Source organism: Abramis brama, assembly GCF_963993115.1.
Source record: "Abramis brama genome assembly, chromosome: 4".
Lineage (NCBI taxonomy): Eukaryota > Metazoa > Chordata > Actinopteri > Cypriniformes > Leuciscidae > Abramis > Abramis brama.
Window position 1 is genome coordinate 59,104,496 of NC_139966.1, and position 27,404 is coordinate 59,131,899.

General features: G+C 47.7%; 1 protein-coding gene across 2 annotated transcripts in view; it reads left to right on the forward strand.

The window, feature by feature from the left end:
* ptpn12 (protein tyrosine phosphatase non-receptor type 12) overlaps positions 1-26,304 on the forward strand; it is a 28,584-nt gene extending 2,280 nt beyond the window's left edge. Inside the window, exons 2-18 of one of the 2 annotated variants that reach the window (XM_084111371.1) lie at positions 5,630-5,738; positions 5,914-5,990; positions 6,247-6,342; positions 8,041-8,079; positions 8,869-8,940; positions 9,391-9,450; positions 10,951-11,093; positions 11,870-11,936; positions 12,024-12,101; positions 12,194-12,292; positions 17,381-17,466; positions 17,624-18,339; positions 21,320-21,391; positions 22,732-22,778; positions 23,208-23,250; positions 24,664-24,741; positions 24,825-26,304. In XM_084111371.1, coding sequence (XP_083967497.1) covers positions 5,630-5,738; positions 5,914-5,990; positions 6,247-6,342; positions 8,041-8,079; positions 8,869-8,940; positions 9,391-9,450; positions 10,951-11,093; positions 11,870-11,936; positions 12,024-12,101; positions 12,194-12,292; positions 17,381-17,466; positions 17,624-18,339; positions 21,320-21,391; positions 22,732-22,778; positions 23,208-23,250; positions 24,664-24,741; positions 24,825-24,886 — 1,944 coding nt within the window. In that variant the 3' untranslated portion in view covers positions 24,887-26,304. The remainder of the gene's footprint in view (positions 1-5,629; positions 5,739-5,913; positions 5,991-6,246; positions 6,343-8,040; positions 8,080-8,868; positions 8,941-9,390; positions 9,451-10,950; positions 11,094-11,869; positions 11,937-12,023; positions 12,102-12,193; positions 12,293-17,380; positions 17,467-17,623; positions 18,340-21,319; positions 21,392-22,731; positions 22,779-23,207; positions 23,251-24,663; positions 24,742-24,824) is intronic. The other variant, XM_084111372.1, reaches the window with a different exon arrangement.
* The last annotated feature ends 1,100 nt before the right edge of the window (positions 26,305-27,404 follow it).

Genomic DNA, 27,404 nt, shown 5'->3' on the forward strand with positions numbered 1-27,404 from the left:
CTACTTGATGACGCACTGGAGCCCCTGAGCTCCTGGACACGCCCCTACTTGATGACGCACTGGAGCCCCTGAGCTCCTGGACACGCCCCTACTTGATGACGCACTGAAGCCCCTGAGCTCCTGGACACGCCCCTACTTGATGACGCACTGGAGCCCCTGAGCTCCTGGACACGCCCCTACTTGATGACGCACTGGAGCCCCTGAGCTCCTGGATACGCCCCTACTTGATGACGCACTGAAGCCCCTGAGCTCCTGGACACGCCCCTACTTGATGACGCACTGAAGCCCCTGAGCTCCTGGACACGCCCCTACTTGATGACGCACTGGAGCCCCTGAGCTCCTGGACACGCCCCTACTTGATGACGCACTGGAGCCCCTGACGCTGGCCCCTCCCCTAACAATATAGCACATTCACATCAGTTTGCCGATCGCGAGTTACTGTCAGTACGATTAGTTACTACATCCTACAGTTTGCTAGCTAGCTATGCCTTCGTCACGGAAATGCGTATTACCTGGATGCGATCACGTACAAAACAGATCGGTGTCTTATTTAAATTTCCGAAAAACTATCATATCAACAAGAGGTGGATTAATTTTGTGAAGAGCCACCTTGATGGAGAGTCGAGGATCACCGCCAAAACCCGCCTCTGTAGTGATAATTTTACACGGGATAGTTTTATAAACTTTCGTCGGAGACAACTGGGATTCACTGATAATCCGCTGTTACTGGTGAATGGGGCCGAGCTGACTATCTCCCGCCTCGGCGATCATCCTCCCGTCGCGCCGACAGCTGGTGCCATCGTCGGCAGTGTGTGCCCACCAATGAGTGTAAGTTGCCTTGTGTGCTTATGTTATAATTATAGTAGGTAGTCCGGGCTCGAACATGTATGGCTTTGTAAAACAAATTAAGCTGCTAGGAGCATCCATTCCGGCTGTAGCGGTGACAGTTGAGTGTGGCGACGGTAGCTTTCCCGCGAGTGGGCGTGGTTTCAGCGCAGCCAGTGGACACGCCCCCAGCGTTTGAGAGCAGAGACTACTGCTCATTTTTTCAAGATTTTGATAGCTTATTTTATGTACTTGCTGGCTTTTTTTATCATTCAAATTTGGCTTGGGTGGCTAATAACACATTTTTCTGTGGTGTGAACACTCAGAACTCAGAACACATACTTAATTTTGACTTTACAGGGACTTTAAAGCTCAGAAATTCCCAGAAGCCCTTACAGGAAGTGATGTAACAATAGTCTTGTGTGTGTGTGTGTTCTGCTGCGGCCTTGTAAGCGTCTTACTGCGTATTTAAGCGTGTGCGTTTGAGTCTGTTTGATTAGTGTTGTGAGGATTATTTCATGTCATTATGTGTGTTATATATCGCTCAACCTCTGCCAGGTGCACTAGTCACAGCCGTGTGTCCGTGTGTGTCCGTGTGTGTCCGTGTGTGTCCGTGTGTGTCCGTGTGTGTCCGTGTGTGTCCGTGTGTGTCCGTGTGTGTCCGTGTGTGTCCGTGTGTGTCCGTGTGCGCGTCCGTGTGCGCCCGTGCGTGTGCCCGTGCGCGTGTCCGTGTGTCCCCGTGCGTGTGTCCCCGTGCGTGTGTCCCCGTGCGTGTGTCCCCGTGCGTGTGTCCCCGTGCGTGTGTCCCCGTGCGTGTGTCCCCGTGCGTGTGTCCCCGTGCGTGTGTCCCCGTGCGTGTCCCCGTGTGTGTGTCCCCGTGTGTGTGTCCCCGTGTGTGTGTCCCCGTGTGTGTGTCCCCGTGCGTGTGTCTCTGTGCGTGTGTCTCTGTGTCTGTGCGTGTGTCTCTGTGTCTGTGCGTGTGTCTCTGTGTCTGTGCGTGTGTCTCTGTGTCTGTGTGTGTGTCTCTGTGTCTGTGTGTGTGTCTCTGTGTGTGTGTCTCTGTGTGTGTGTCTCTGTGTGTGTGTCTCTGTGTGTGTGTCTCTGTGTGTGTGTCTCTGTGTGTGTGTCTCTGTGTCTGTGTGTGTGTCTCTGTGTCTGTGTGTGTGTCTCTGTGTCTGTGTGCGTCTCTGTGTCTGTGTGTGCGTCTCTTGTGTCTGTGTGTGCGTGCGTGCGTGCGTGCGTGCGTGCGTGCGTGCGTGCGTGCGTGCGTGTCCGTGTGCGTGTCTCTGTGTGTGTGTCCGTGTGCGTGTCTATGTGTGCGTGTCTATGTGTGTGTGTCTATGTGTGTGTGTCCGTGTGTGTGTGTGCGTGCGTGTGTGTCTCTGTGTGTCTGTGTCTCTGTGTCTGTGTCTCTGTGTCTGTGTGTCCGTGTGTGTGTCCGTGTGTGTGTCCGTGTGTGTGTCCGTGTGTGTGTCCGTGTGTGTGTCTCTGTGTGTGTGTGTGTGTGTGTGCGTGTGTGTCTCTGTGTGTGTGTCTCTGTGTCTGTGTGTGTGTGTGCGCGTGTGTGTGTGTGCGTGTGTGTGGCTTCTGACCTTGACATCCACATCCTGTTTTGTGTAAAAATACTTCCAGTGAGAAACGAGTGTGTGTTCATCCCTCTGTCCTGCTTTCCTGTGTTCATAACTGACTGAGTGTATGTGTGTGTTTGTGTTTGTTTGTTTGTGTGTGTTTGTGTGTCATGTCACTTTCTCTATTATTCTTTTTTTTTCATTGATTTGCTGTGATGTCACTTTCATACGAGCGTTGTGAGCCTCGTGTTGTTCAGCGGTTAATGTTAGTTAACCCTTAATAGTCGACCAAAAAATTTATTAGTCGATTAGTCAAAGAAAAAAACATCCTCGTGTGTAAGTCTGTGAGGGACCGATCGTTATCGTTAACATAATTACAGTGTGCAGGAAAACACTGACCTCAAATATGGCTTATCATTTGAAACACGTCAGTAGCAGCTGTACGGCGTCTGGCTAATGCTAATCTAGTCACGTCTCCTTCATTTATACAGTGCTTTAACAATAGAGATGTTTCACAGCAGCTTTACAGTGATAACAGGAGATTACAGTAACAGAGATTGTTTAGGCTTTACAGCAGCTCGAGAATAAAGTTATTGTCCAGATAAAGTTAGTTTTGACTGATTCACTTCCGTTGCGAAGATCATTAGTTATTAACTTAGGGGCCGCTAACACGACACCGCTCTAACAGAAAACCCTTAACACACTCCGGCCGCCCATCCGCACAAAACAGCGCCTAGTGCAGGGATAGGCAACTCCGGTCCTGGAGGGCCGCTGTCCTGCAGAGTTTAGCTTCAGCCCTGATAAAAACTCACCTGCCTGTATCTATCTAGTAATCCTGAAAACATTGATTGCCTTGTTCAGGTGTGTTTAATTAGGGTTGGAGCTAAACTCTGCAGGACAGTGGCCCTCCAGGACCGGAGTTGCCTATCCCTGGCCTAGTGTCTCGAGAACACAAACCATGAAGTAGTTTATAGTCTCAGTAATGGGTTAGTCTCAAATGGATTAGTCTCAGTAATGGGTTAGTCTAGTCTCAGTAATGGGTTAGTCTCAGTAATGGGTTAGTCTCAGTAATGGGTTAGTCTCAGTAATGGGTTAGTCTAAGTAATGGGTTAGTCTAGTCTCAGTAATGGGTTAGTCTAGTCTCAGTAATGGTTTAGTCTCAGTAATGGGTTAGTCTAGTCTCAGTAATGGTTTAGTCTTAGTAATGGGTTAGTCTAGTCTCAGTAATGGGTTAGTCTCAAATGGGTTAGTCTAGTCTCAGTAATGGGTTAGTCTCAAATGGGTTAGTCTCAGTAATGGGTTAGTCTAGTCTCAGTAATGGGTTAGTCTAGTCTCAGTAATGGTTTAGTCTTAGTAATGGGTTAGTCTAGTCTCAGTAATGGGTTAGTCTCAAATGGGTTAGTCTAGTCTCAGTAATGGGTTAGTCTCAAATGGGTTAGTCTCAGTAATGGGTTAGTCTAGTCTCAGTAATGGTTTAGTCTCAGTAATGGGTTAGTCTAGTCTCAGTAATGGTTTAGTCTTAGTAATGGGTTAGTCTAGTCTCAGTAATGGGTTAGTCTCAAATGGGTTAGTCTAGTCTCAGTAATGGGTTAGTCTCAAATGGGTTAGTCTCAGTAATGGGTTAGTCTAGTCTCAGTAATGGGTTAGTCTCAGTAATGGGTTAGTCTAGTCTCAGTAATGGTTTAGTCTTAGTAATGGGTTAGTCTAGTCTCAGTAATGGGTTAGTCTCAAATGGGTTAGTCTAGTCTCAGTAATGGGTTAGTCTCAAATGGGTTTGTCTCAGTAATGGGTTAGTCTAGTCTCAGTAATGGTTTAGTCTCAGTAATGGGTTAGTCTAGTCTCAGTAATGGTTTAGTCTTAGTAATGGGTTAGTCTCAAATGGGTTAGTCTAGTCTCAGTAATGGGTTAGTCTCAAATGGGTTAGTCTCAGTAATGGGTTAGTCTAGTCTCAGTAATGGTTTAGTCTCAGTAATGGGTAAGTCTAGTCTCAGTAATGGTTTAGTCTTAGTAATGGGTTAGTCTAGTCTCAGTAATGGGTTAGTCTCAAATGGGTTAGTCTAGTCTCAGTAATGGGTTAGTCTCAGTAATGGGTTAGTCTAGTCTCAGTAATGGGTTAGTCTCAGTAATGGGTTAGTCTCAGTAATGGGTTAGTCTCAGTAATGGGTTAGTCTCAGTAATGGGTTAGTCTCAAATGGGTTAGTCTCAGTAATGGGTTAGTCTAGTCTCAGTAATGGTTTAGTCTTAGTCATGGGTTAGTCTAGTCTCAGTAATGGGTTAGTCTCAGTATCTGCTGGACGTGTCCATGAGTGTTCAGGGATGTTGAATCATCTGTGTGAAGGTCTGTGTGTGTGTGTGTGTGTGTGTGTGTGTGTGTGTGTGTGTGTGTGTGTGTGTGTCACAGCCTCTTAGAGCTCAGCCAATCAGGACGCAGAGGGAGGGGCTTTGAGTCACTGCTGCTGTCAGAGATTCATTATAAACTAGTTTAGAGTAACTAGTCTCATGTAATCACACTTTTTGTGTGGTTTGTTGTGAGTGGATTATGGCACAGTAATAGATGGACTGATGTAAACCTGAGCAGAGCGGTCAGTGATCTCCATCATCACACACTTCTGTTGTGGGTTTGTCTGCAGTGGTTAGACATATTACATCAATAGAAGTCTGAGACAGATAAATTTGTGTGTGTGTGTGTGTGTGTGTGATGTGACATGCCTGTCTGCTATGTGGGTGTCGGCTCTGACTGGTTGACCAGGAAATGGACCAATGAGAAGACAACACAGCAGAACTGTGTCATGTCGGCCATTGTTCCTCCCCAACACTGGCAGGAAAGGAAGTATTGCAGCACACACACACACACACACACACACACAGCTTCCTATGTTTGATGAGCCACATGGAGGAGGAGAAAGACAGACATGATGTTTGAACATGATTGTCGCTCACAAGTGAACTAGTGGTTTATTGACAAAGGAATCTACTATATCTGAGTGGATGTTGTGCGGATGTGTGATGTGGATGTGTCACATAAACATGACAAACACTAATAAACACACTAATAAAGTGCTGATGGTCCAAACCTGCAGCTGATCTGAGAATCTCCACAGTAACTTCTGTTTCTCGGTTCTGTTCGCACTCACTCCTCCTGCGTCTGAAGCGCTGAACTCGTTTCCTCTGCTGTAAATGTCTGTGGCTTAACACAATCTTTCTTCTGTTAAAGCTGTTCTGTGTGTCTTTTGCAGAGATTACGCCGATTATCAACCAAATACAGAACAGAGAAGATCTACCCCACAAATGTAGGAGAACAGGAGGAAAACGTGAAGAAGAACCGATACAAGGACATTCTGCCGTGTGAGTAAACGTTCATGATCCAGCGCTAACATGTGTCCGTCTGAGATCACACGAGTGATGTTTGTTCATGAACAGAAATAAAGATGAGGATGATAATAGTGTGAGGAAGGCTTGTGTTGTTGTTTCTGGTGTGTGTGTGTGTATCTGCTGACACTGTCTTTCTCTCGCACGTCAGTCGACCACAGTCGTGTGAAGATGACGTTAAAAACATCCAACCAGGACACAGATTACATCAATGCAAACTTCATCAAGGTACTGAAGACTTCCTGTCTCTGCAGACGCCCCTCACTGTGTGTGTGTGTGTGAATGCAGACACGTATATCAGCGCAATCGTAGTTACTCTCCATTCAACAGCTGTTTGCTTTCTTGACTCTTGAACTGAAGTGTTTCTTATCTTTGCCCTGATGTGACACACATAAACATCAACTAGAGTCTCGCTTAAACAGTCTGATGAAGCCGTGGAGACTGTAGATCGCATGTGGTTGATCAGGTGTGTGTGTGTGTGCAGGGAATAGACGGGCCGAAGGCCTACATCGCCACTCAGGGGCCGCTGCCCAACACAGTGCTGGACTTCTGGAGGATGATCTGGGAATACAGGGTTGCGGTGAGTGATTCTAGTGTGTGACAGTGACTGTGAGTGTGACTGAGTGAGTGTAACTGAGTGAGTGAGAGAGAGAGAGAGAGAGTGAGTGTGAGTGTGTGTGAGTGAGTGAGTGAGTGTGAGTGTGTGTGAGTGAGTGAGAGACAGTGAGAGAGAGAGAGTGAGTGAGTGTGAGTGTGTGTGAGTGAGTGTGACTGAGTGAGTGAGAGACAGTGAGAGAGAGAGAGTGAGTGAGTGAGTGTGAGTGTGAGTGTGTGTGAGTGAGTGAGAGACAGTGAGAGAGAGAGAGTGAGTGAGTGTGAGTGTGTGTGAGTGAGTGTGACTGAGTGAGTGAGAGACAGTGAGAGAGAGAGAGTGAGTGAGTGAGTGTGAGTGTGTGTGAGTGAGTGAGAGACAGTGAGAGAGAGAGAGTGAGTGAGTGTGAGTGTGACTGAGTGAGTGTGACTGAGTGAGTGTAACTGAGTGAGTGAGAGAGAGAGAGAGAGAGAGTGAGTGTGTGTGAGTGAGTGAGTGAGTGAGTGTGAGTGTGTGTGAGTGAGTGAGAGACAGTGAGAGAGAGAGAGTGAGTGAGTGTGAGTGAGTGTGAGTGTGTGTGAGTGAGTGAGAGAGTGTGAGTGTGACTGTGAGTGTGACTGTGAGTGAGACAGAGAGAGTGTGAGTGTGAGAGTGAGAGTGAGTGTGAGTGAGTGTGAGTGTGTGTGAGTGAGTGAGAGAGTGTGAGTGTGACTGTGAGTGTGACTGTGAGTGAGACAGAGAGAGTGTGAGTGTGAGAGTGAGTGTGAGTGAGTGTGAGTGAGTGTGAAAGTGACTGAGAGTGAGTGAGTGTGTGAGTGTGAGAGAGAGTGTGACAGTGAGAGTGACCCCGGATTTCCACCAACTGCAGAACGGCTGCGTGTCGGCTCCATGCTCCGCCGTCCTTCAATACCCACCAGGTGCGGATTTGTTGCGGAACGGCTGTGGCCGTGACTGACAGCTGAAGTCACGAGGACCCACGAGATCTCGCGAATTCACATATGATTGTGCGATATAAGTGCTGAATTGCTGCGGAGCTCTCAGGCATCCGGCAAAAATAGAATAGAATAATAGAAACCTATTGACTCCGCCGCCGTTCCGGAGCAGATCCGCAGTTGGTGGAAATTAGGTGAGTGAGTGAGTGAGTGAGTGAGTGAGTGAGTGACAGTGTGAGTGACAGTGTGAGTGACAGTGTGAGTGACAGTGTGAGTGACAGTGTGAGTGACAGTGTGAGTGAGACAGTGAGTGTGAGTGAGACATAAAAATCCCGTAAAGACACGTGACATCGATGTGACTTGTAATGTCTCAGCAGTGTCTTCAGTTCGTTTATGAGCTGCGATCTCTCTCTTGAGAAACCACGCTTGTGCAGTTTTTTTCTCTGATTCGATCATAAACTTGCACTTTACGTACCGTTTCACAGCTGGCGAACGATCCCGGCTTCAGCGTCATCACTATGACACGGCGTTATTACGGCTTTTGTTCACACAGCGCGCGTTCAGGGACTGAACACGGCAATGTCACTAGGCCCCCAACCCTGCATCGATGCCGGCATCAATCCCGGGTTGTGTTTGCGTTCACACAGAAGGCGTTCTGGCAATTTGCCGGGATCATCGCACTGCGTGAAAGGGGCTTGACAGTGACAGTGAGTGTGAGTGTTCTCATAAGTGACGCATGTCTTCTGTTCTGCAGGTCATCACGATGGCGTGTCGAGAGTTTGAGATGGGACGGGTAAGGATGAATTCAGTGTGGATTCTGTGTTCAGTCATAAAAGCTCAGGTTCACAGTAGAGCTGGGTATTGACACACATATCTCATGATTCGATTTCGACTCAATTCCATATAGATTATTTTGGATGTATATCAGATACAGTACATGGAAAATGTTCTCAAAGAAAAAAAATATCTCAACTAATGCAGTAAACTCTAGATGGGAGTCAGTCGGTACATTACTATAATACTGAAGGTTAAAATTAACTGATTTGTATACAAACACTTAAATTACGTTTTTATAATAATAAAGTTATAAAACTATCTTGACAATTACATAATTCTACTCCAATTCATTTCTTGAAATATAAACATTGTGTAAAAAATTGTGTAAAAAAAAAAACTTGATGGATTTATTCAAACATGCATTAAATATTGAAAAATATAAAAAATTATATATATATATATATATATATATATATATATATATATATATATATATATATATATATATATATATATATATATATATATATATATATAATTTTCTTGAATTTCGTAATAAAATGGACATAATTTGAAATCTGAGACTTTGTATCAGACGTAACAAAGCACATAGTTATTGGGATTTATTGGCTACAATGTCCTGCTCATTCATCAACTGAAAACAGGATAGACTAATCGATTATTGGGATTTAAGAATCGACATTGGTTTGAAAAAATTAGTCGATTAAAATCGAGAAATCGATATTTTTTTCCCCAGCACTAGTTCACAGACACAAACATGTTCTTCACTCCCTTTCGTCTGCAGAAGAAGTGTGAGCGTTATTTCCCCGTGTTCGGAGACGAGCCCGTGACGTTCGGCCCCTTCAGGATCTCGTGTGTGAGTCCACATTACTTTTCCTAACGTGATCTGAGGAACTTTCACATGTGGGATTAAATTGAATATGTATTGGATTTTTCCCTCAATGTTCTTCACTGTGAGCAGCGGTCAGATTTACTGTGATTTTTCACCATTTGTCTAGTAAATTAGGCACAATATGGTTGAAAACAGTTAAGTATAAATCTTTTTTTTTGTTAACAAATTTAGTTCCTATTATCTGATTTAAAGATTTTTTTAGATTTTTATGTGCGAGAAGTTTCGTGTTTTAGTGCTCCTTACATTAAACCGCATCACAAGCAGGTTCATGTAGATCTGAGAACGTAATTCAGGCATAATCAGAGTGTCTGATATGGGCTTCATTTAAAATGCCACATGAACAACCTTCTAAAAACTAAATCTCATTTGGGACGAGCCGTTAGGAATCAGTAAAGACAAACGTTTGTCTTTCAGGAGTCTGAGCAGCCAAGGACGGATTATTTCATCCGGACACTTACAGTGGAGTTTGATCACGTGAGTCTCTCTCTCTCTCTGTCTGTGTGTGTGTGTGTGTGTGTGTGTGTGTGTCTCTCTCTCTCCACAGCCCCTTTCACACAGCGCATTAATCCCGGGAAATAGCCGTAAAATTGCTAGAGTGCCTTCGTGTGTACGCAAACACGTCCCGGGATTGATGCCGGGATGGGGACCTAGTAACATTGCCAGGATCAGTCCTGGAACGCGCCCTGTGTGAACAAAAGCCAGGACCAATGCCGTAAGGGGTGTGTCGTAGTGATGACGCACGTTAGGGCTGTCAAAAAAGAATGTGAATTTCGAATTTTCGTAGAAAAAAAACACACACCACACATTCGAATGCAAAAACCGTGCATTCAAATGTTTGGTGTGTCAAGGGGTGCACGAGACATGATGATGACGTAACTGATGCAGGTTTTTTTCTGTTAGCTTACACAGTAGTGCGTTGTTTATTTGATAAATGGTGTGAAAAGGCTTCCTGCTGACAAAACCCCTCTTGGTTGGTGGCATAAAGACATACTTGACCACACCTGGCTGGGTTAAGGCTGAAGCGTGTGTGTTCGTCAGCTGGAAACACTGTCAACAGAAGCGCTCAGCACTCGCTCAGATCATATGTAGATGTAGTGAGTACAAGTGGATTGTTTCTGAATGGCAGTTTGCTATTTTGTGTTGATGTAGTTCATTACGCTTCTGTTGAAGTGTGTTTTCTCAGTTACTGATGCTCGAACACAGTTTTATGCACTATTGTAGCCTAATTGTCCTTGCATGCACATTGTCATTAAGGAAATTATATTTTATTTAAGAACAATTGTTTGAAAAGTTAATGCACTTTAAAAAGTGAATGTCATTTCATTTCAATAAGATGCGATGCTTGATTTGGATTATATTTGTTTATTGCGCTCACTTGCGCCCTCTTGTGGGCACAGGAGACAATACAGTGCTTTTTTCCTCTAACGTTAAGTATTGCCTTTAGAACAGTGGTTCTCAATTCCAGTCCTCGTGACCCACTGCTCTGCACATTTTGTATGTCTCTCTTATCTGACACACTTAGTTCAGTTCATGGAGTCTCTCCTAATGAGCTGATGATCTGGTTCAGGTGTGTTAAATAAGGGAGACATACAAAATGTGCAGAGCAGTGGGTCACGAGGACTGGAATTGAGAACCACTGCTTTAGAATACGAATATAATTTGAATTTTGCTAATATTTAAGAAAGAAATTCGAATTTAGCTTTTCAGCCATTCTGACAGCCCTAACACACGTGCCATCGCAATGACATCCGGACGCCACATGTCTTCACGGGATCTTTACGGGATGTGTGTGAACGTACTCACAGATTCCGGAAAATCACTGGCAGTGTGAATGAACTAAAATCAAACGATCCCAGAACAAATCACGGGACACATTATCCGTATATTTATCCGGAATCTCTGTGTGGAAGAGCTGTCTGTTGTATCAGTTCAGTTTTTGTAACTGTCAGTGTCTGTGTTTCTCTCGTCTGTCAGGAAACCCGTCGAGTGACTCAGTTCCATTATGTGAACTGGCCGGATCACGACGTCCCGTCATCATTCGATTCCATCTTGGATATGATCGCTCTGATGAGGGAATATCAGGAGCACGACGACGTTCCCATCTGTGTCCATTGCAGGTATCCGATCTGCTTGTGTCTGATGGTCTTGTGTTCAGAAAGACCTCTTATATATTCTTAATGAACCTCAAGCAGTCTTGATTTCCTCTGGTAACGATTGTTCCTCAGACGGACAGAGACACACACATGCTCTTATGATGAACGTAGCGGTGACTCTCTCTGGCTTCGTTCTGATAGGTAATGATGACAGGCTGAGGTTTAGGTTAAAGACGGCATGAAACAGTAGTTGCGCTGGTCTTTTCTTCTCTATTGTGTCGTATATCCGAGTGAAACGTTTCTGAAACAAGAACAAATGTGGGTGGGGCTTGATTGTGTCTGTGTGGAATTGATTGGATGGTTGTGGTTTGCTATTGGCTGATCTCATGTGAGTGACAGGTTGCCCCGCCCACATCATCAGAGAAGAGAAGAGACGCTGCAAGAGGAACTTATTCTGATTCAAGATTATTAACACTAATGATGATGTGCCCCGATAAATCACCTAGAATAAACACTGCAATATTCCATCAAACAAGAATTGTCCATTGTGATTTCACTGTGATTTTAAGTCAGGCGTTTATGGGCTCAGAATGGGTGATATCCTATTAGAGTCTGAGTTCAGGAGCTGATGGGAAGAAACTGATCTGAGTCTGTTAGTGATGATGATGAACAGATGTGGATGGGTGAGAAGAGCAAGCGATGGCCATCTGATCTGTTCTGTATAATGTGTACACTCTGTGTACTAGTTTGATATGAAATGAGTGTGTGATCAGTTTGTGACTGCATGTGTTTGTTGACAGCGCTGGCTGTGGGCGAACAGGAGCCATCTGTGCCATCGACTACACCTGGAACCTGCTGAAAGCTGGGGTAACGCACACACAAGCGCACACACACACTCACGCACACACTTGAGTCTCACTGCTGAAGTGATGACATCACTGTGTTTTTTTGCAGAGAATTCCTGAAGATTTTAACGTGTTCCAGCTGATTCAGGAGATGAGGACGCAGCGGCACTCTGCAGTTCAGACCAAAGTAAATAAACAGCTCACACACAATAACTTACAGGTTCAGTGTATGAAATAGAGACTTTGCGTTCACGCCTCTGACCTCCCTCTGTATGACAGGAGCAGTACGAGCTGGTTCATCGAGCCATTGCACAACTCTTTGAGAAACAGCTGATGCTTCTGGAGAGTCCGACTAACTCTGAGCTCACAGATGGGATGGTGAGACACACACACACACACACTGTTGAAGTTTTTGTGTCCCTAAAGGCGGGCATACACTGTGCAATGTCTGTGCGATTTCAGCAAGGGACCTACTCAAACTGAACGAGTAGATTGCATGCAATGTAAAGCTAAAGCTCAGGATTTATGTGCTCACACTGTACGGTCCGAACGTCGAGCTGCGACTGCTCACACTATACGTGTGAAATATGCACGATAAACCTCCGTGCCGGGTTGCGCCAATAGACGATATCATGTATCCAGAGATATTGTCAAAACAAGCATCAGCTTCAATATTAAGAAGATTTAGGTCGATTACAATGAATTATAGGCCTATAGGCTAAAATTATTAACAGTTATTATTAATCCGAACATTGCAATAATTAGTCAAAACAGCTTTATTTCAAAAACAGTTTGTTTAACATGGACATTGTTACATGGACACGGTGTCGCTACATCACAGGTGGCTTGGAAGACGTGGGTAACATGGTTTATCCATTTTGCAACACGAACTGGAGGTAAGCAACAGTAATTTGTAGCTAGTTTGATAGCTACAGAAATTAAGATCTCCCTCTTTTCATTTTCTTTCTTGCTGCAGATGAATTGGTTAAACTTTTGTTTTCGCGCAGGCGCAGTGAGGGAAAAAACACTGAGTTTAGGGCAGTCGGTTCGTAGCTCTGCTTCAACTGTGCGATATAGTCACGAGGAGCGACCAAAATTTCTGACATGCCAGAAATTCTTCCGACCAGCCGATTGCCAGTCGGGAGAGGTTTATCGCCTCTCATTTCCCCCTGTACACTGCACAACACTGCATGACAAACGACGCACGACAAAGCTGAAAATCGGCCTGACCCGAAAAATAGTCGCAAAAGTCAGAATTCGGCTCAAAATCGGACGAAAAATCGCCTTAAGCTGCATCCTCAAAGCAAGTGCCACACCCCTCTTAGCCTGTTAATTTCCCTGTTAACCTCTAGCTCCATCCACCCGATCAAGCCAATTAGGACCCTATCAGGCTTTATTAGCTGCACCTGTGCCCACAGCTTCTTCCCTCTGTTGCACATGTACGTACTGTACAGAGGACTGAGTTTTTTCTCCTTTGTTTTTCCTGCGAGTGTGTAATTGACCATAAACCACACGGACACACATACATACAGACACATAAAATACCTGCTTGGATGCGTAATAAAGACTTCCATACCTGAGTTGACTAGACTGGATCTGTTCTTTCCGACAGTCCCATTGGCTTCAAGCTAGCTACCTAAGCAATCCCCCTTGCTCCTTTTTATGGTCCTTCGAGCCGGAGGTCATTGATGATCAGTGGATATGTCTAGTCACTCCCTGCCCTCATTGTGTCAGCATGAGCCCAGCTCCCCGCACGTTATGATGATTTCATCCTGCAATATCATCAGCGGTCACAAGCTACAGCAGAAGCACCAGAACAACCACTTCATCCTGCAGATATTTCTGGCACTGGTCCTCTTTATCAACCCTGGAAAGAGGATGAGTCTGAGGAAGAGCCAGCGTTGGAACTGTCCACGGAGGGAGACATTCAGGAGGACAGTCCACACCCTTACTCACCTGTCCTATCTGCGAGAGTGCAAACCACTTGTGGCAAGCAGGACGAGCCTTTTGTGGCGTGATTACTGATGAGGGACACCTGCGCGACGCACCGGTCTCGTATCTCTCACGGAGGAGCGGAAGCATAAAGGAGGAGCAACGACAGTGAAGAGCGAGAGAGGACAGGCCTGAACTTGTGTTTTGTTTTATTTCATGAATGTTCGCCAGTTCCTGCCTCCTTCTTCCCTCCCGGGTTTCAGCACCAATGCAACGCTAGATCGTTGTTATGGGAAGGAGGCGGGAACCGGCGAACATTCATGAAACTTTAATATAAAAAATAAAACAAATACAAAACGAAAGTAAAAGACAGCAGCCCCTCATGGACGACTGCTGTCACAATAAAATAAAACAAAACACAAGTTCAGGCCTGTCCTCTCTCGCTCTTCACTGTCGTCGCTGCTCCTTTATGCTTCCACTCCTCCGTGAGAGATACTCCTCCTCCGCTCATCAGTAATCACGCCACCGGCCTTGTGCCGCTCTCTCATGGCCCTCGTCCTGCTCGCCACACCACTGATGTTGAACCCCCACATACCTCTCCAATAGCTCCCATTCCTGATACTCAGACTGCACTCCTGTCTTGCTTACCATCCCCTTTCCCTGATAATCTTAACCTTCAACCAGCAGTATCACCACAAGCCTGTCAGACTACAGAGGAACTTAGGCCCCCGTCCTCTTCCATCTCCTCCTCCTGTCAGCCGTGCCACTCTCAACCATCCTATGCCACAGTCCTTGCAGCTCACACATCTCAAGTACCAGCCTCGTATAACCCCATGCACCCAGTCTATACACTGCCACATCAACCTATGCCTGGTGTTTTGTCCTATTCTGTCCAGCCGGCATACCAGCCTTTCATTGTGCAGTCCCACCACCTGACATCGGCTGCCCCTCTAAGCCAGCTAGTTCCTCCTATTGGCCCCCTACAGTTAAACTATAGGAGGGTAGAAGGTCCTTCTTTCCCTGATCCCACAAGAGAGGATGAAAGCCAGTACATGATGCTAAATATGGCCCAATCCAACTTGTTAGATCCAAGAGAACCAGAGCAATATAACCACATCCTGTTGGATCATCTAAAGGTAGACCAGGCGAGGAGACTTGCATTGGTTTGTTTATGCCCCAGATCCTTACACTCAAGCTATACGAGCCCTAGATGAGCGTTATGGTCAACCTAGACAGCTTGCTTTGAAGGACCTCTCAAACAGCTTAATAAAGTAAGACCCCTGCTCCTTCTAGGGGCTGATCATACATACCTTATCATCCCTACACAACCTGTGAAATTAGGCTCTCCTGGAGCCCCTGTAGCAATCAAGACCCGGCTCGGCTGGATACTGCAGGGTCCTGCAAGAGATCTCTCTAGCTTTGCCTCTACTTGTTCTCACTATATCTCCTTTAAATGCCCACCTGAAGACATCCACCATAATGTACAGAAACTCTGGCAGCTGGATGCATTACCTCGAAGAAGCATGAAAGCTGTGGTTTGTTCCAAACAGGATCAAGAGGCAATGCACCAGCTTGAGACACAAACCATCACAACACATGTTGATGGCGTCCTACGATATGCGGCACCTCTCCTCCGTGTAGACCCCTGGCCCCCCAGAAGGCAGTTATGTCCTGTCTCCGCAGCTGTGAAAGGGCGACTACTTCATAACACACAACAGGCAGAGACCTATACCAGAAAGATCCAGAAACTAGTTAATGCTAGGTGTGTCAAGAAATTGTCATCATCTGATATAGAAGATGCCCCTGAGTCCTAGTTCATACCCCACCACATTTTGCATCACAATGGTAAAGATTGCATTGTTTGATTGTTCCTTCTCCTACTGAAATCAGTGCCTGAATTCAGTGTTACATCCTGGACCAATCCTCGGGCCTTCCCTCCTTGGAGTTCTGCTCCGTTTTAGGCAGCACAAGACTGCAATCAGTGGAGACATTAAATGAATGTTTCTCCATGTGCGCCTGTTACCCCAGGATAAACCTCTCCTGCGATTCCTCTGGTGTGACCTGGACTGTGATGCTCCTCCAACTGTGTATGAATGGCAAGTTATCCCCTTTGGCACAACCTCAAGCCCTTGCTCTGTGCCATTTACATCCTCCAGAGGATCATCAAAGATGCTCAGGCAGATGAGTGCATTCACCATTCCATGCACAATAACTTCTACGTGGATAACTGGAAGTCAGAGATCTCCTTTACAGCCTGCACACTACCCTCTCCTCTGGTGGCTTCGAAATCAGACAATGGGGCAGTAATAATCCTCAGGTCATCTGTGACCTACCTCCTACTATGCACCATATTTACAGAGTTCTTGCTAGCCAGTACGTCCAGCACTTATGGGGAAAGGCATGAGAATGGGATGACCCAAATCTCCTTTGTGATCTCTTAGAAGCCTGGCTTTCATGAGAAAATTAACTCCCTAACCTCTCCACCATTACTTTGCCTCGCTGCCTCACACCTCAGTCAGTAGACACCTCCTTAGCCACTCAAGATTTTCACATCTTCTGTGATGCATCAGAGAAGTCCTATGGTGGGGTTGCCTACATGCGCACAGAAGATGATCAGCAGCAAGGGAATGTGTCCTTCCTCATGGTGAGGTCCGCGTTTCTCCCAAAAAGACGATTCCTTCCATAGGCTATGTGTCATTTGACATTGCTGATCCTGCTCCTGACCCTGTGATCCCTAACTTGCTTCTGATGGGGTGGCATGATGCTTCCCGTCCTCTGGTAACACATCCAGACTCTGAGCTGCACAGTCGCCGTCAATGGCGTCACAGTCAGATCCTTTCTGATCATTTTTGGACCCATTTCCTCAGAAATTACCTTCCCTCTCATCAGTCCAGACAGAAGTGGCACACAGACCATCCTAACCTGCAACCTAACACTGTTGTTCTGATTCTAGATCCTCAACTTCCCAGATCACAATGGTCAGTGGGTAAAGTTATCTCCCTTCATCCCAGCAAGGATGGCCTTTGTAGGGTTGCTGATGTCAAAGACAGGACATCCCTCATCCCTCTCCCGGCCCTATCTGATCCCCCCTGATTTGTAAAATTTGCCATACAGATTTGGGGGTGGCTGTTGAGAAGTTGTTGTGTCCCTAAGCTGCATCCTCAAAGCAAGTGCCATACCCCTCTTAGCCTGTTAATTTCCCTGTTAACCTCTGGCTCCACCTACCTGATCAAGCCAATTAGGACCCTATCAGGCTTTATTAGCTGCACCTGTGCCCACAGCTTTTCCACAGAGGACTGAGTTTTTTCTCCTTTCTTTGTTTTTCCTGCGTGTGCGTAAATGACCATAAACCACACACACATACATACAGACACATACAATACCTGCTTGGATGTGTATTAAAGACTACCATACCTGAGTTGACTAGACTGGACCTGTTCTTACCGACAGTTCCATTGGCTTCAAGCTAGCTACCTAAGCAATCCCCACTTACTCCTTTTCACACACACACTCACACTCTCTCTCCGACCACAGGAAGAGGGCAGCCCAGAAAAACTCGGTCAGAATTCAGACGAGGAACGATGGGATTCGCCGCCTCCCAAACCGCCCCGTATCCGCAGGTATGAATCGACCCATGAACTTCAAACCGTCTGAAACTGAAGATACTTGTTTCAAACAATGCGTGTTTTTGTTTTTGATTAATTTGAAATATTTTGAGAACATGTTTGATGTAACCCATGTGATCAGAGATAAAGCTCATGTTTTCCTCTCTCTCAGTAATCCGGAGGGTGACGTGAAGGAGGAGATTCTGCAGCCTCCGGAGCCGCACCCGGTGCCCCCCATCCTCACGCCGTCTCCGCCCTCCGCCTTCCCCACGGTCACACACGCGCGGCAGGACAACGACCGCTACCATCCCAAACCCATCCTACACGTGCTGGAGCAGAAGCCTGACCTCAACGAGAACTACAGCAGCAGGCCAGCGTCCCCCCCCGAGGACCGGCATCCCGAGCGCAAGCTGAGCATCGAGATCAAGAAGGTCCCGCTGCAGGAGGGCCCGATCAGCTTCGAGGGGAACAGCGTTCTTCAGCGGTCGCACGCCTTTAAGCGCTCCGACACCAGCAGCAGCTCCCAGTGCGAGGAGAGTGACCTGCCACGGCCCAATCACCTGCCTCTGAGGGGCGAGAGGAGTCCGGCCCGGTCCAGTCCCGATCACCTGCCTCTGAGGGGTGAGAGGGATCTAGCCCGGTCCAGTCCCAATCACCTGCCTCTGAGGAGCGAGAGGTCCAGTCCCGCCAGAGCCGAGCGATCGCCCAGTCCTGCTGTTCCCGCCAGAGCTGCGCTGAGCTTCACCAACCCACTGCACTCCGACTCCCCTGACGACACTCTCTCCGGGATCTCAGCGTTACCAGTGGTGCAGCAGAGTGATCGAGTCCCACGCAGGGTCACAACGATGTCCATCGCTGGCCAGAGTCTCCTCACACACACCGCCTCAGGTATGATCCTTCGTCTCCCGACACACACCTTGTCAGGTATGATCCCTCGTCTCCTCACACACACACACCACCTCAGGTATGATCCCTTGTCTCCTCACACACACCACCTCAGGTATGATGCCTCATCTTCCCACACACACAGCGTCAGGTATGATCCCTCGTCTCCTCACACACACCACCTCAGGTATGATCCCTAGTCTCCTCACACACACACCGCCTCAGGTATGATGCCTCATCTTCCCACACACACCACCTCAGGTATGATCCCTTGTCTCCTCACACACACCACCTCAGGTATGATCCCTAGTCTCCTCACACACACACACCGCCTCAGGTATGATGCCTCATCTTCCCACACACACCTCGTCAGGTATGATCCCTCGTCTCCTCACACACACCACCTCAGGTATGATGCCTCATCTTCCCACACACACCTCGTCAGGTATGATCCCTCGTCTGCACACACACACACCGCGTCAGGTATGATTCTCGTCTCCTCACACACACCGCGTCAGGTATGATTCTCGTCTCCTCACACACACCGCGTCAGGTATGATCCCTCGTCTCCCCACACACACTGCGTCAGGTATGATTCTCGTCTCCTCACACACACACGTCAGGCATGATCCCTCGTCTCCTCACACACACCGCGTCAGGTATGATTCTCGTCTCCTCACACACACCGCGTCAGGTATGATTCTCGTCTCCTCACACACACCTCGTCAGGTATGATCCCTCGTCTCCTCACACACACCGTGTCAGGTATGATTCTCGTCTCCTCACACACACCGCGTCAGGTATGATTCTCGTCTCCTCACACACACCTCGTCAGGTATGATCCCTCGTCTCCTCACACACACCTCGTCAGGTATGATCCCTCGTCTCCTCACACACACCTCGTCAGGTATGATCCCTCGTCTGCACACACACACACCGCGTCAGGTATGATTCTCGTCTCCTCACACACACACGTCAGGCATGATCCCTCGTCTCCTCACACACACCGCGTCAGGTATGATTCTCGTCTCCTCACACACAACGCGTCAGGTATGATTCTCGTCTCCTCACACACACCTCGTCAGGTATGATCCCTCGTCTCCTCACACACACCGTGTCAGGTATGATTCTCGTCTCCTCACACACACCGCGTCAGGTATGATTCTCGTCTCCTCACACACACCGCGTCAGGTATGATTCTCGTCTCCTCACACACACACCGCGTCAGGTATGATTCTCGTCTCCTCACACACACACGCATCAGGTATGATCCCTAGTCTCCTCACACACACCGCGTCAGGTATGATTCTCGTCTCCTCACACACACCGCGTCAGGTATGATCCCTCGTCTCCTCACACACACACCACGTCAGGTATGATTCTCGTCTCCCCACACACACACCACGTCAGGTATGATCCCTCGTCTCCCCACACACACCGCGTCAGGTATGATTCTCGTCTCCTCACACACACCGCGTCAGGTATGATTCTCGTCTCCTCACACACACCGCGTCAGGTATGATTCTCGTCTCCTCACACACACACGCATCAGGTATGATCCCTAGTCTCCTCACACACACCGCGTCAGGTATGATTCTCGTCTCCTCACACACACCGCGTCAGGTATGATCCCTCGTCTCCTCACACACACACCACGTCAGGTATGATTCTCGTCTCCTCACACACACACCACGTCAGGTATGATCCCTCGTCTCCCCACACACACCGCGTCAGGTATGATTCTCGTCTCCTCACACACACCGTGTCAGGTATGATCCCTCATCTCCTCACACACACACCGCGTCAGGCATGATCCCTCATCTCCTCACACACACACACCGCGTCAGGCATGATCCCTCGTCTCCTCACACACACACCGCGTCAGGTATGATTCTCGTCTCCTCACACACACCGCGTCAGGTATGATTCTCGTCTCCTCACACACACCGTGTCAGGTATGATCCCTCGTCTCCTCACACACACCGCGTCAGGTATGATTCTTGTCTCCTCACACACACCTCGTCAGGTATGATCCCTCGTCTCCTCACACACACACCGCGTCAGGTATGATCCCTCGTCTCCTCACACACACGCGTCAGGTATGATCCCTCGTCTCCTCACACACACGCGTCAGGTATGATCCCTTGTCTCCTCACACACACCTCGTCAGGTATGATCCCTCGTCTCCTCACACACACACCGCGTCAGGTATGATTCTCGTCTCCTCACACACACCTCGTCAGGTATGATCCCTCGTCTCCTCACACACACGCGTCAGGTATGATCCCTCGTCTCCTCACACACACCTCGTCAGGTATGATCCCTCGTCTCCCCACACACACCTCGTCAGGTATGATCCCTCGTCTCCTCACACACACCGCCTCAGGTGTGATCCCTCGTCTCCCCACACACACCACCTCAGGTGTGATCCCTCGTCTCCTCACACACACCACCTCAGGTGTGATCCCTCATCTCCTCACACATTCATCCGTTTGCTTCCTTTCCTGGTTCTCACTTCCTTCCAGTCATGTGACTCTCATTTGATCAGGCTAGTGGCCAGTGATGTCGCACAGACGTGATGAGTGGCAGTAGTGTGTGTCACTTTGTGTCAGAATTCACAGACAGAATGAGACCAAGTTTGATGGTCTTAAGGAAGTGGACGTGTGTGCGTGCTTGTGTGTGTGTGTGTGTGTGTGTGTGTGTGTGTGCATGCTTGTGTATGTGTACAGAGATGCTCCTGGTGTCTTCAGGCCACTTGATCAAATGCAGTTCTCTTCTGCCTCTGAGCTGCTGCCTGTCTGGGTTAGTCACTCAATAGGGTGTGGGGCTGAAGGCATGATGGGAGTGTGTTCTTGACTCTCATTGGTCGATGGGGGCTTGTGTCTGGGGTTGGTGCTGCGCTACACTGGGTAAATGCTCGGGATGGTCTGTTTGTGTGTGAGAGTGTGTGCTGTGGTTGGTAACGGTGCTCTTTCTGCCTCAGACTGTGACGGCAGTGACGATTCTCCTCCTCCTCTTCCTGAGAGAACCGCTGAGTCCTTCCTAATGGCCACAGGTGCGTGTCTCTCTCCAGCCACACGAGGGCAGCAGAGGCTCTGAGTCACACGTGCAGCGCATCACTTCCTGCTTCAGTCGTGAAGAGGATCCTGTGACGCTGCTCAGAGTTCAGACATTGGAGACTTACTTCTGTCACTTAATTAACTGTTAGTTTCGTCTGGTGATTCTTTTCTTTTTTTTGGTACTCAATTTTTATTGTATTAGAGGGTAACAATATAAAAGAGGTATTGTAACAATTCAGATACAACAGCAATACTTACACCCCCCTTAGTGTAGCACGGTCAGTGTATAGAACTGTCCACTTAGTGTCCTTCCAGTAAAATGTCCTGAACTCTGGTAATTCCATTGTTCCATGTTTGTATAGTCCGAGGTGTAGCGCCGTTGATCTTGGCAGAAGAAAGTTCAAGAAAAAGAATCTCTAAAAACGTATTCAGCCAATGCTGATTGGCTAAGTTGTGGGGTGGAACCCAAACTTGAACAATGATCTTCTTGCCTGCTGTTAGACCAGCTAACCAAATTTTTCTAGACCTTTCATTCATGCCTTCAAGTTTAGAGTCATCATTGAGAAGGTGTAAAACAGGGTCCATAGGGAGCTGAATATCAATCAGATCAGACAATGATTGTAACACCTTATTCCAAAAATCATAAATCTTAGGGCAGTCCCACATTATATGCATAAAAGTCCCCAAAGTATTTTGTGAGCACAAAGCACAAAATGGGTGTGGAGCTTGACCAATTAAGTGTCTGACTCTAGGGGTAAGATATGCCCTATGAGAAATCTACATATGTTATCCCAGCTTGCGTCCCAGTCTATTTCTCTACCCCTGACCCAGTGTACTAGGCTTAGGAGACAAATATGATAGAAGCCTGGCATACAGAAAAGAGACGACCCTTTTTGGGGCTCGTCTGGTGATTCTAGGTGAACATCAGTGTAATGACACACACTCACTCACACACACTCTCTCACACACTCTTTCACACACTCACACACAGTGAATCTCAGCTCTCCGTTCCCCCCAGCAGCGACTGACGTGATCATTGTAGAATATAAAAGACAGCAGCAGCTTTTATGGAGAATGAAAGCTTGTTTCCCAGCGTTCCCAGTGGTTTAGTGTGTGTGTGTGTGTGTGTGTGTTTCTGGGTGAATCTCAGGTGTGTGTGTTTCTGGGGTGAATCTCAGCAGCGTGTGTGTGTCTGATGTTGATTTGTTGAGTTTACGGTGAGTTGATCACTGATGGTCATTAAAGGTTCATCAGCAGCTTCACACGTCGTCAGTGGGGAATAACGCATCATCAGAGCTCATGTTATAACGGTGTGTGTCTTTACCTGTTCCTCCAGCCGCTTCAGACGAGCCGCCGGCCGGAGCCGCTTCAGACGAGCCGCAGGTGAGACACACACACTCACACACACACACAGCTGAGACACACACACACACGCACACACACACACACAGCTGAGACACACACACACACACACACACACACACAGCTGAGACACACACACATGCGATTACTCTTTATTGCATCGCGGATGAACTGGCGTTATCATCGCGTTAGGTCCGTCTTGCGCTTATAGTAATAATAGCGCTCGTACCTCAAACTAAACTGTGTCAGCATCAGGGTCCTTAGCACCGTCGGGTCCTAACAATAGGCGAGTGACTTACTGCCTGACTACATAACAACAGGGAATTAACTATTACACATATACAAAGAACTGTATGAATATATTAATGACTGTAAACATATTAATGACTGGCCCTTATTTTAGTACAGGCACTGAAACACACCTGTAACCGTCTGCTTTCTCCTTCACAGGGATCCGGAGACACACACACTCCTGCTGCTCCTCCACACAGCGGTGCGTCACACTACACATGCACAGTATTGCACATGATATTGTTTGATATTGGCCAGGTTTGGCCAATGATTCTCACTCAGAACATGTGTATGGAGGTAGAGAAACAGGAAGTAACCCTAACTGTACAGAAATAACTTCCTGTAGACTTTTATTTTTGCTATGAATGTGTAGAGGAAAAAGCAAGACGACATGTTAATTGTTTATTAATAATCTAGTGTTTTCTAAGTCAGTGTTGCTGCAGAGAGGATGTTGAGGTTTGCTGACTCGTCATCTATAGTATAGTGAACTATAGAGAGAAATGCACCTTTCATCTGGATTACATAATCAGAGTATTTGCTTTCGATTCCAATTGGTTTATTTAAAAGCTTCTACAAGAAGCTTTTAAGATGCTAAAGACATTTCAAGCTTCTATAGGCCTGTTTCTGTTTTCTCATTTCTCATGGAACTCGACACCCAGCTCCTCACTGCTCCTCACAGCTCCTCACTGCTCCTCACAGCTCCTCACAGCTCCTCACAGCTCCTCACTGCTCCTCACAGCTCCTCACTGCTCCTCACTGCTCCTCACTGCTCCTCACAGCTCCTCACTGCTCCTCACAGCTCCTCACAGCTCCTCACTGCTCCTCACTGCTCCTCACAGCTCCTCACTGCTCCTCACTGCTCCTCACAGCTCCTCACAGCTCCTCACTGCTCCTCACAGCTCCTCACAGCTCCTCACAGCTCCTCACTGCTCCTCACAGCTCCTCACTGCTCCTCACTGCTCCTCACTGCTCCTCACAGCTCCTCACTGCTCCTCACTGCTCCTCACAGCTCCTCACAGCTCCTCACTGCTCCTCACTGCTCCTCACAGCTCCTCACTGCTCCTCACTGCTCCTCACAGCTCCTCACTGCTCCTCACTGCTCCTCACAGCTCCTCACAGCTCCTCACTGCTCCTCACTGCTCCTCACAGCTCCTCACTGCTCCTCACAGCTCCTCACAGCTCCTCACAGCTCCTCACTGCTCCTCACAGCTCCTCACAGCTCCTCACTGCTCCTCACTGCTCCTCACAGCTCCTCACTGCTCCTCACAGCTCCTCACAGCTCCTCACAGCTCCTCACAGCTCCTCACTGCTCCTCACAGCTCCTCACAGCTCCTCACTGCTCCTCACTGCTCCTCACTGCTCCGGGACCAGAAACATGCCTTACTCCTCCTGTCCCGGACCGCCACTGTCACTCGTGCATCTCCTGCTAGTTTTAGTCTCTGACTGTGAACTCACGGACGCTGAACGCTGTCTCCGGCGTGTCCAGGCGAGCAGTAAATAATAATGATGCAAATCTACTATCAACACAGGCCAGAGAGACACGTTTCTCCCATCATGACGGAGGCGTTTGATTGGCTTGTGTGTTCGTGATGCATCTCTGTTTTTCTTTCTCTAGATGCCGAGCAGAAGAACGGGAAGACTCCAGATTCGCTCCCGACCGTCCCGAAGGAGAAGAGGACCGAGACTGAGATCGGTGAGTGACGGAGCACATGAAAGCTCCTCGTGTGTGTGTATTGCCGGTTCTCTCATCCGTGTGTGTGTGTGTGTGTCCGCCAGGATTCGGCAGCCGTTGCTCTCATCCCAAAGGCCCTCGGGATCCTCCATCGGAGTGGACGTGACTCTCCTCACACACACTCTCCATCAGTGATGGACGTCGAAGACTCTCCTCACACACACTCTCTATCAGTGATGGACGTCGAAGACTCTGCGCCCTCATCTCTGACTTAAACAATCAGAAAGCTCCCAAGATAATCTCCCATGATGCACTGCTGTAGTGCTGCCGCTGCCATGGATTGACTGTGTTGTGCTAAAGCTCTCGCCGGGACCAGAAACATGCCTTACTCCTCCTGTCCCGGACCGCCACTGTCACTCGTGCATCTCCTGCTAGTTTTAGTCTCTGACTGTGAACTCACGGACGCTGAACGCTGTCTCCGGCGTGTCCAGGCGAGCAGTAAATAATAATGATGCAAATCTACTATCACTGAATATATTAATGCAATGTAAGACATCTGTGCATGAACCTGTTACGTGAACCTCAAACTGTAAGTTATTTGCCCTCCTGTTAGAACAAGCGTTTTCAGGGTTGTGTTTTCTTTCATCCCGCCGTTCTTCCCATTTGTTCGGCAGGTGTGTATCGGCCACTTCAGACGCCGCGGGCTGGAGATTGTATTAATGCTTTTTGTAAATTGTATTCTAGAGGTTATTTTTGTATATGCCATTTTCTCACTTCACGAACGACACCCTGACAGCTCGCCTGTGCCTTTCTTTTCTTCTACTGTGTGTGTGTGAGAGTGAGTGTGCGAGAGTGAGTGTGCGAGAGTGAGTGTGCGAGAGTGAGTGTGCGAGAGTGAGTGTGCGAGAGTGAGTGTGCGAGAGTGAGTGTGCGAGAGTGTGTGCGAGAGAGTGTGCGCGCGAGTGGCGCGAGTGTGTGTGAGAGAGAGAGAGTGTGTGAGAGAGAGTGTGTGAGTGTGAGAGACAGAGAGAGAATGTGTGAGACAGAGAGAGAGTGTGTGTGTGAGAGACACAGAGAGAGAGAACGTGTGAGTGTGAGAGACACAGAGAGAGAGAGCGTGTGAGTGTGAGAGACACAGAGAGAGAGAGAGCGTGTGAGTGTGAGAGACACAGAGAGAGAGAGCGTGTGAGTGACACAGAGAGAGAGAGCGTGTGAGTGTGAGAGACACAGAGAGAGGGAATGTGTGAGAGACACAGAGAGAGAATGTGTGAGTATGAGAGACACAGAGAGAGAGAGAGTGTGTGTGAGTGTGAGAGACAGAGAGAGAGAATGTGTGAGTATGAGAGACAGAGAGAGAGAGAGTGTGTGTGAGTGTGAGAGACACAGAGAGAGAGAATGTGTGCAAGTTGCACAGTCGCATTTAAACCTCTGGGATTTTACTCGACCTTCCAACACAGACCTGTCAATCAATCACCGTGTCAGTAAAAACATTAGGAGGAATCTGCCTTCTGCTGTTTTATTGTCAATACAAGCTCTGTGTGTGTGTGTGTGTGTGTGTGAATTAAATGCCTGGGTTATATCTCACGTTGAGGTTTCTACAGTTAATCTTTGATGTCGGATCAGTAATGTTCAGACTCGCTCAGTGACCTCCTGCTTTCACACACAGCTGTAACGTGTGTTCGTAAACAAGTGTCTGAATTCGATCTGAAGGTTTTCTCTTGCACTTGCTGCAGCGATTTGACATTTGTCACAATTTTTCCTGATGCGCTGATCATTCAAATTGTAGCCTCGTCCCACACGAGTGTTAGAGTTTGTGTGTGTGTGTCAATGCATGAATGAGCGGCGCTCCGTCCGGGGTCAGTCCTCACACTCACTCTCATACACTCACTCTCTCACTCGGTCTCACTCTCTCACTCACTCTCACACACTCACTCACTCACTCTCACTCACTCTCACACACTCACTCTCTCACTCGGGCTCACTCACTCACTCACACACACACACGTAGTGTTTTCATGTTTCATGGGGACTTTCCATAGACATAATGATTTTTATACTGTACAAACTGTATATTCTATTCCCTTACACTAACCCTATCCCTAAACCTACCCATCACACACATACACACACACACACACTAACCCTATCCCTAAACCTGCCCATCACAGAAAACTTTCTGCATTTTCACATTTTCAAAAAAACTTCACTTTTTTGATTTATAAGCCGTTTTCCTCATGGGGACCAAAAAATGTCCCCACACGAACAAGGATTTCGGATATTGCCATCCTTATGTCCCCATAATGTAGGGTTTACCAGGCCACACTCACTCTCACACACACTCTCACACACGCACACACACTCACTCTCACACTCACTCACTCACACTCTCAATCACTCACTCACTCACTCGCTCACACTCTCACTCACTCACTCACACACTCTCAATCACTCTCTCACTCACTCGCTCACACTCTCTCACTCACACTCACACACTCACTCACACACACTTTTACTCACTCACTCTCTCACACACACTCACTCTCACACACTTTTACTCACTCACTCACTCACTCACTCACTCACTCACTCAGTCACTCACTCACTCACTCACTCACTCACTCACTCACTCACTCACTCACTCACTCAAACAAACATACATACACTCTCACTCACTCTCACTCAGT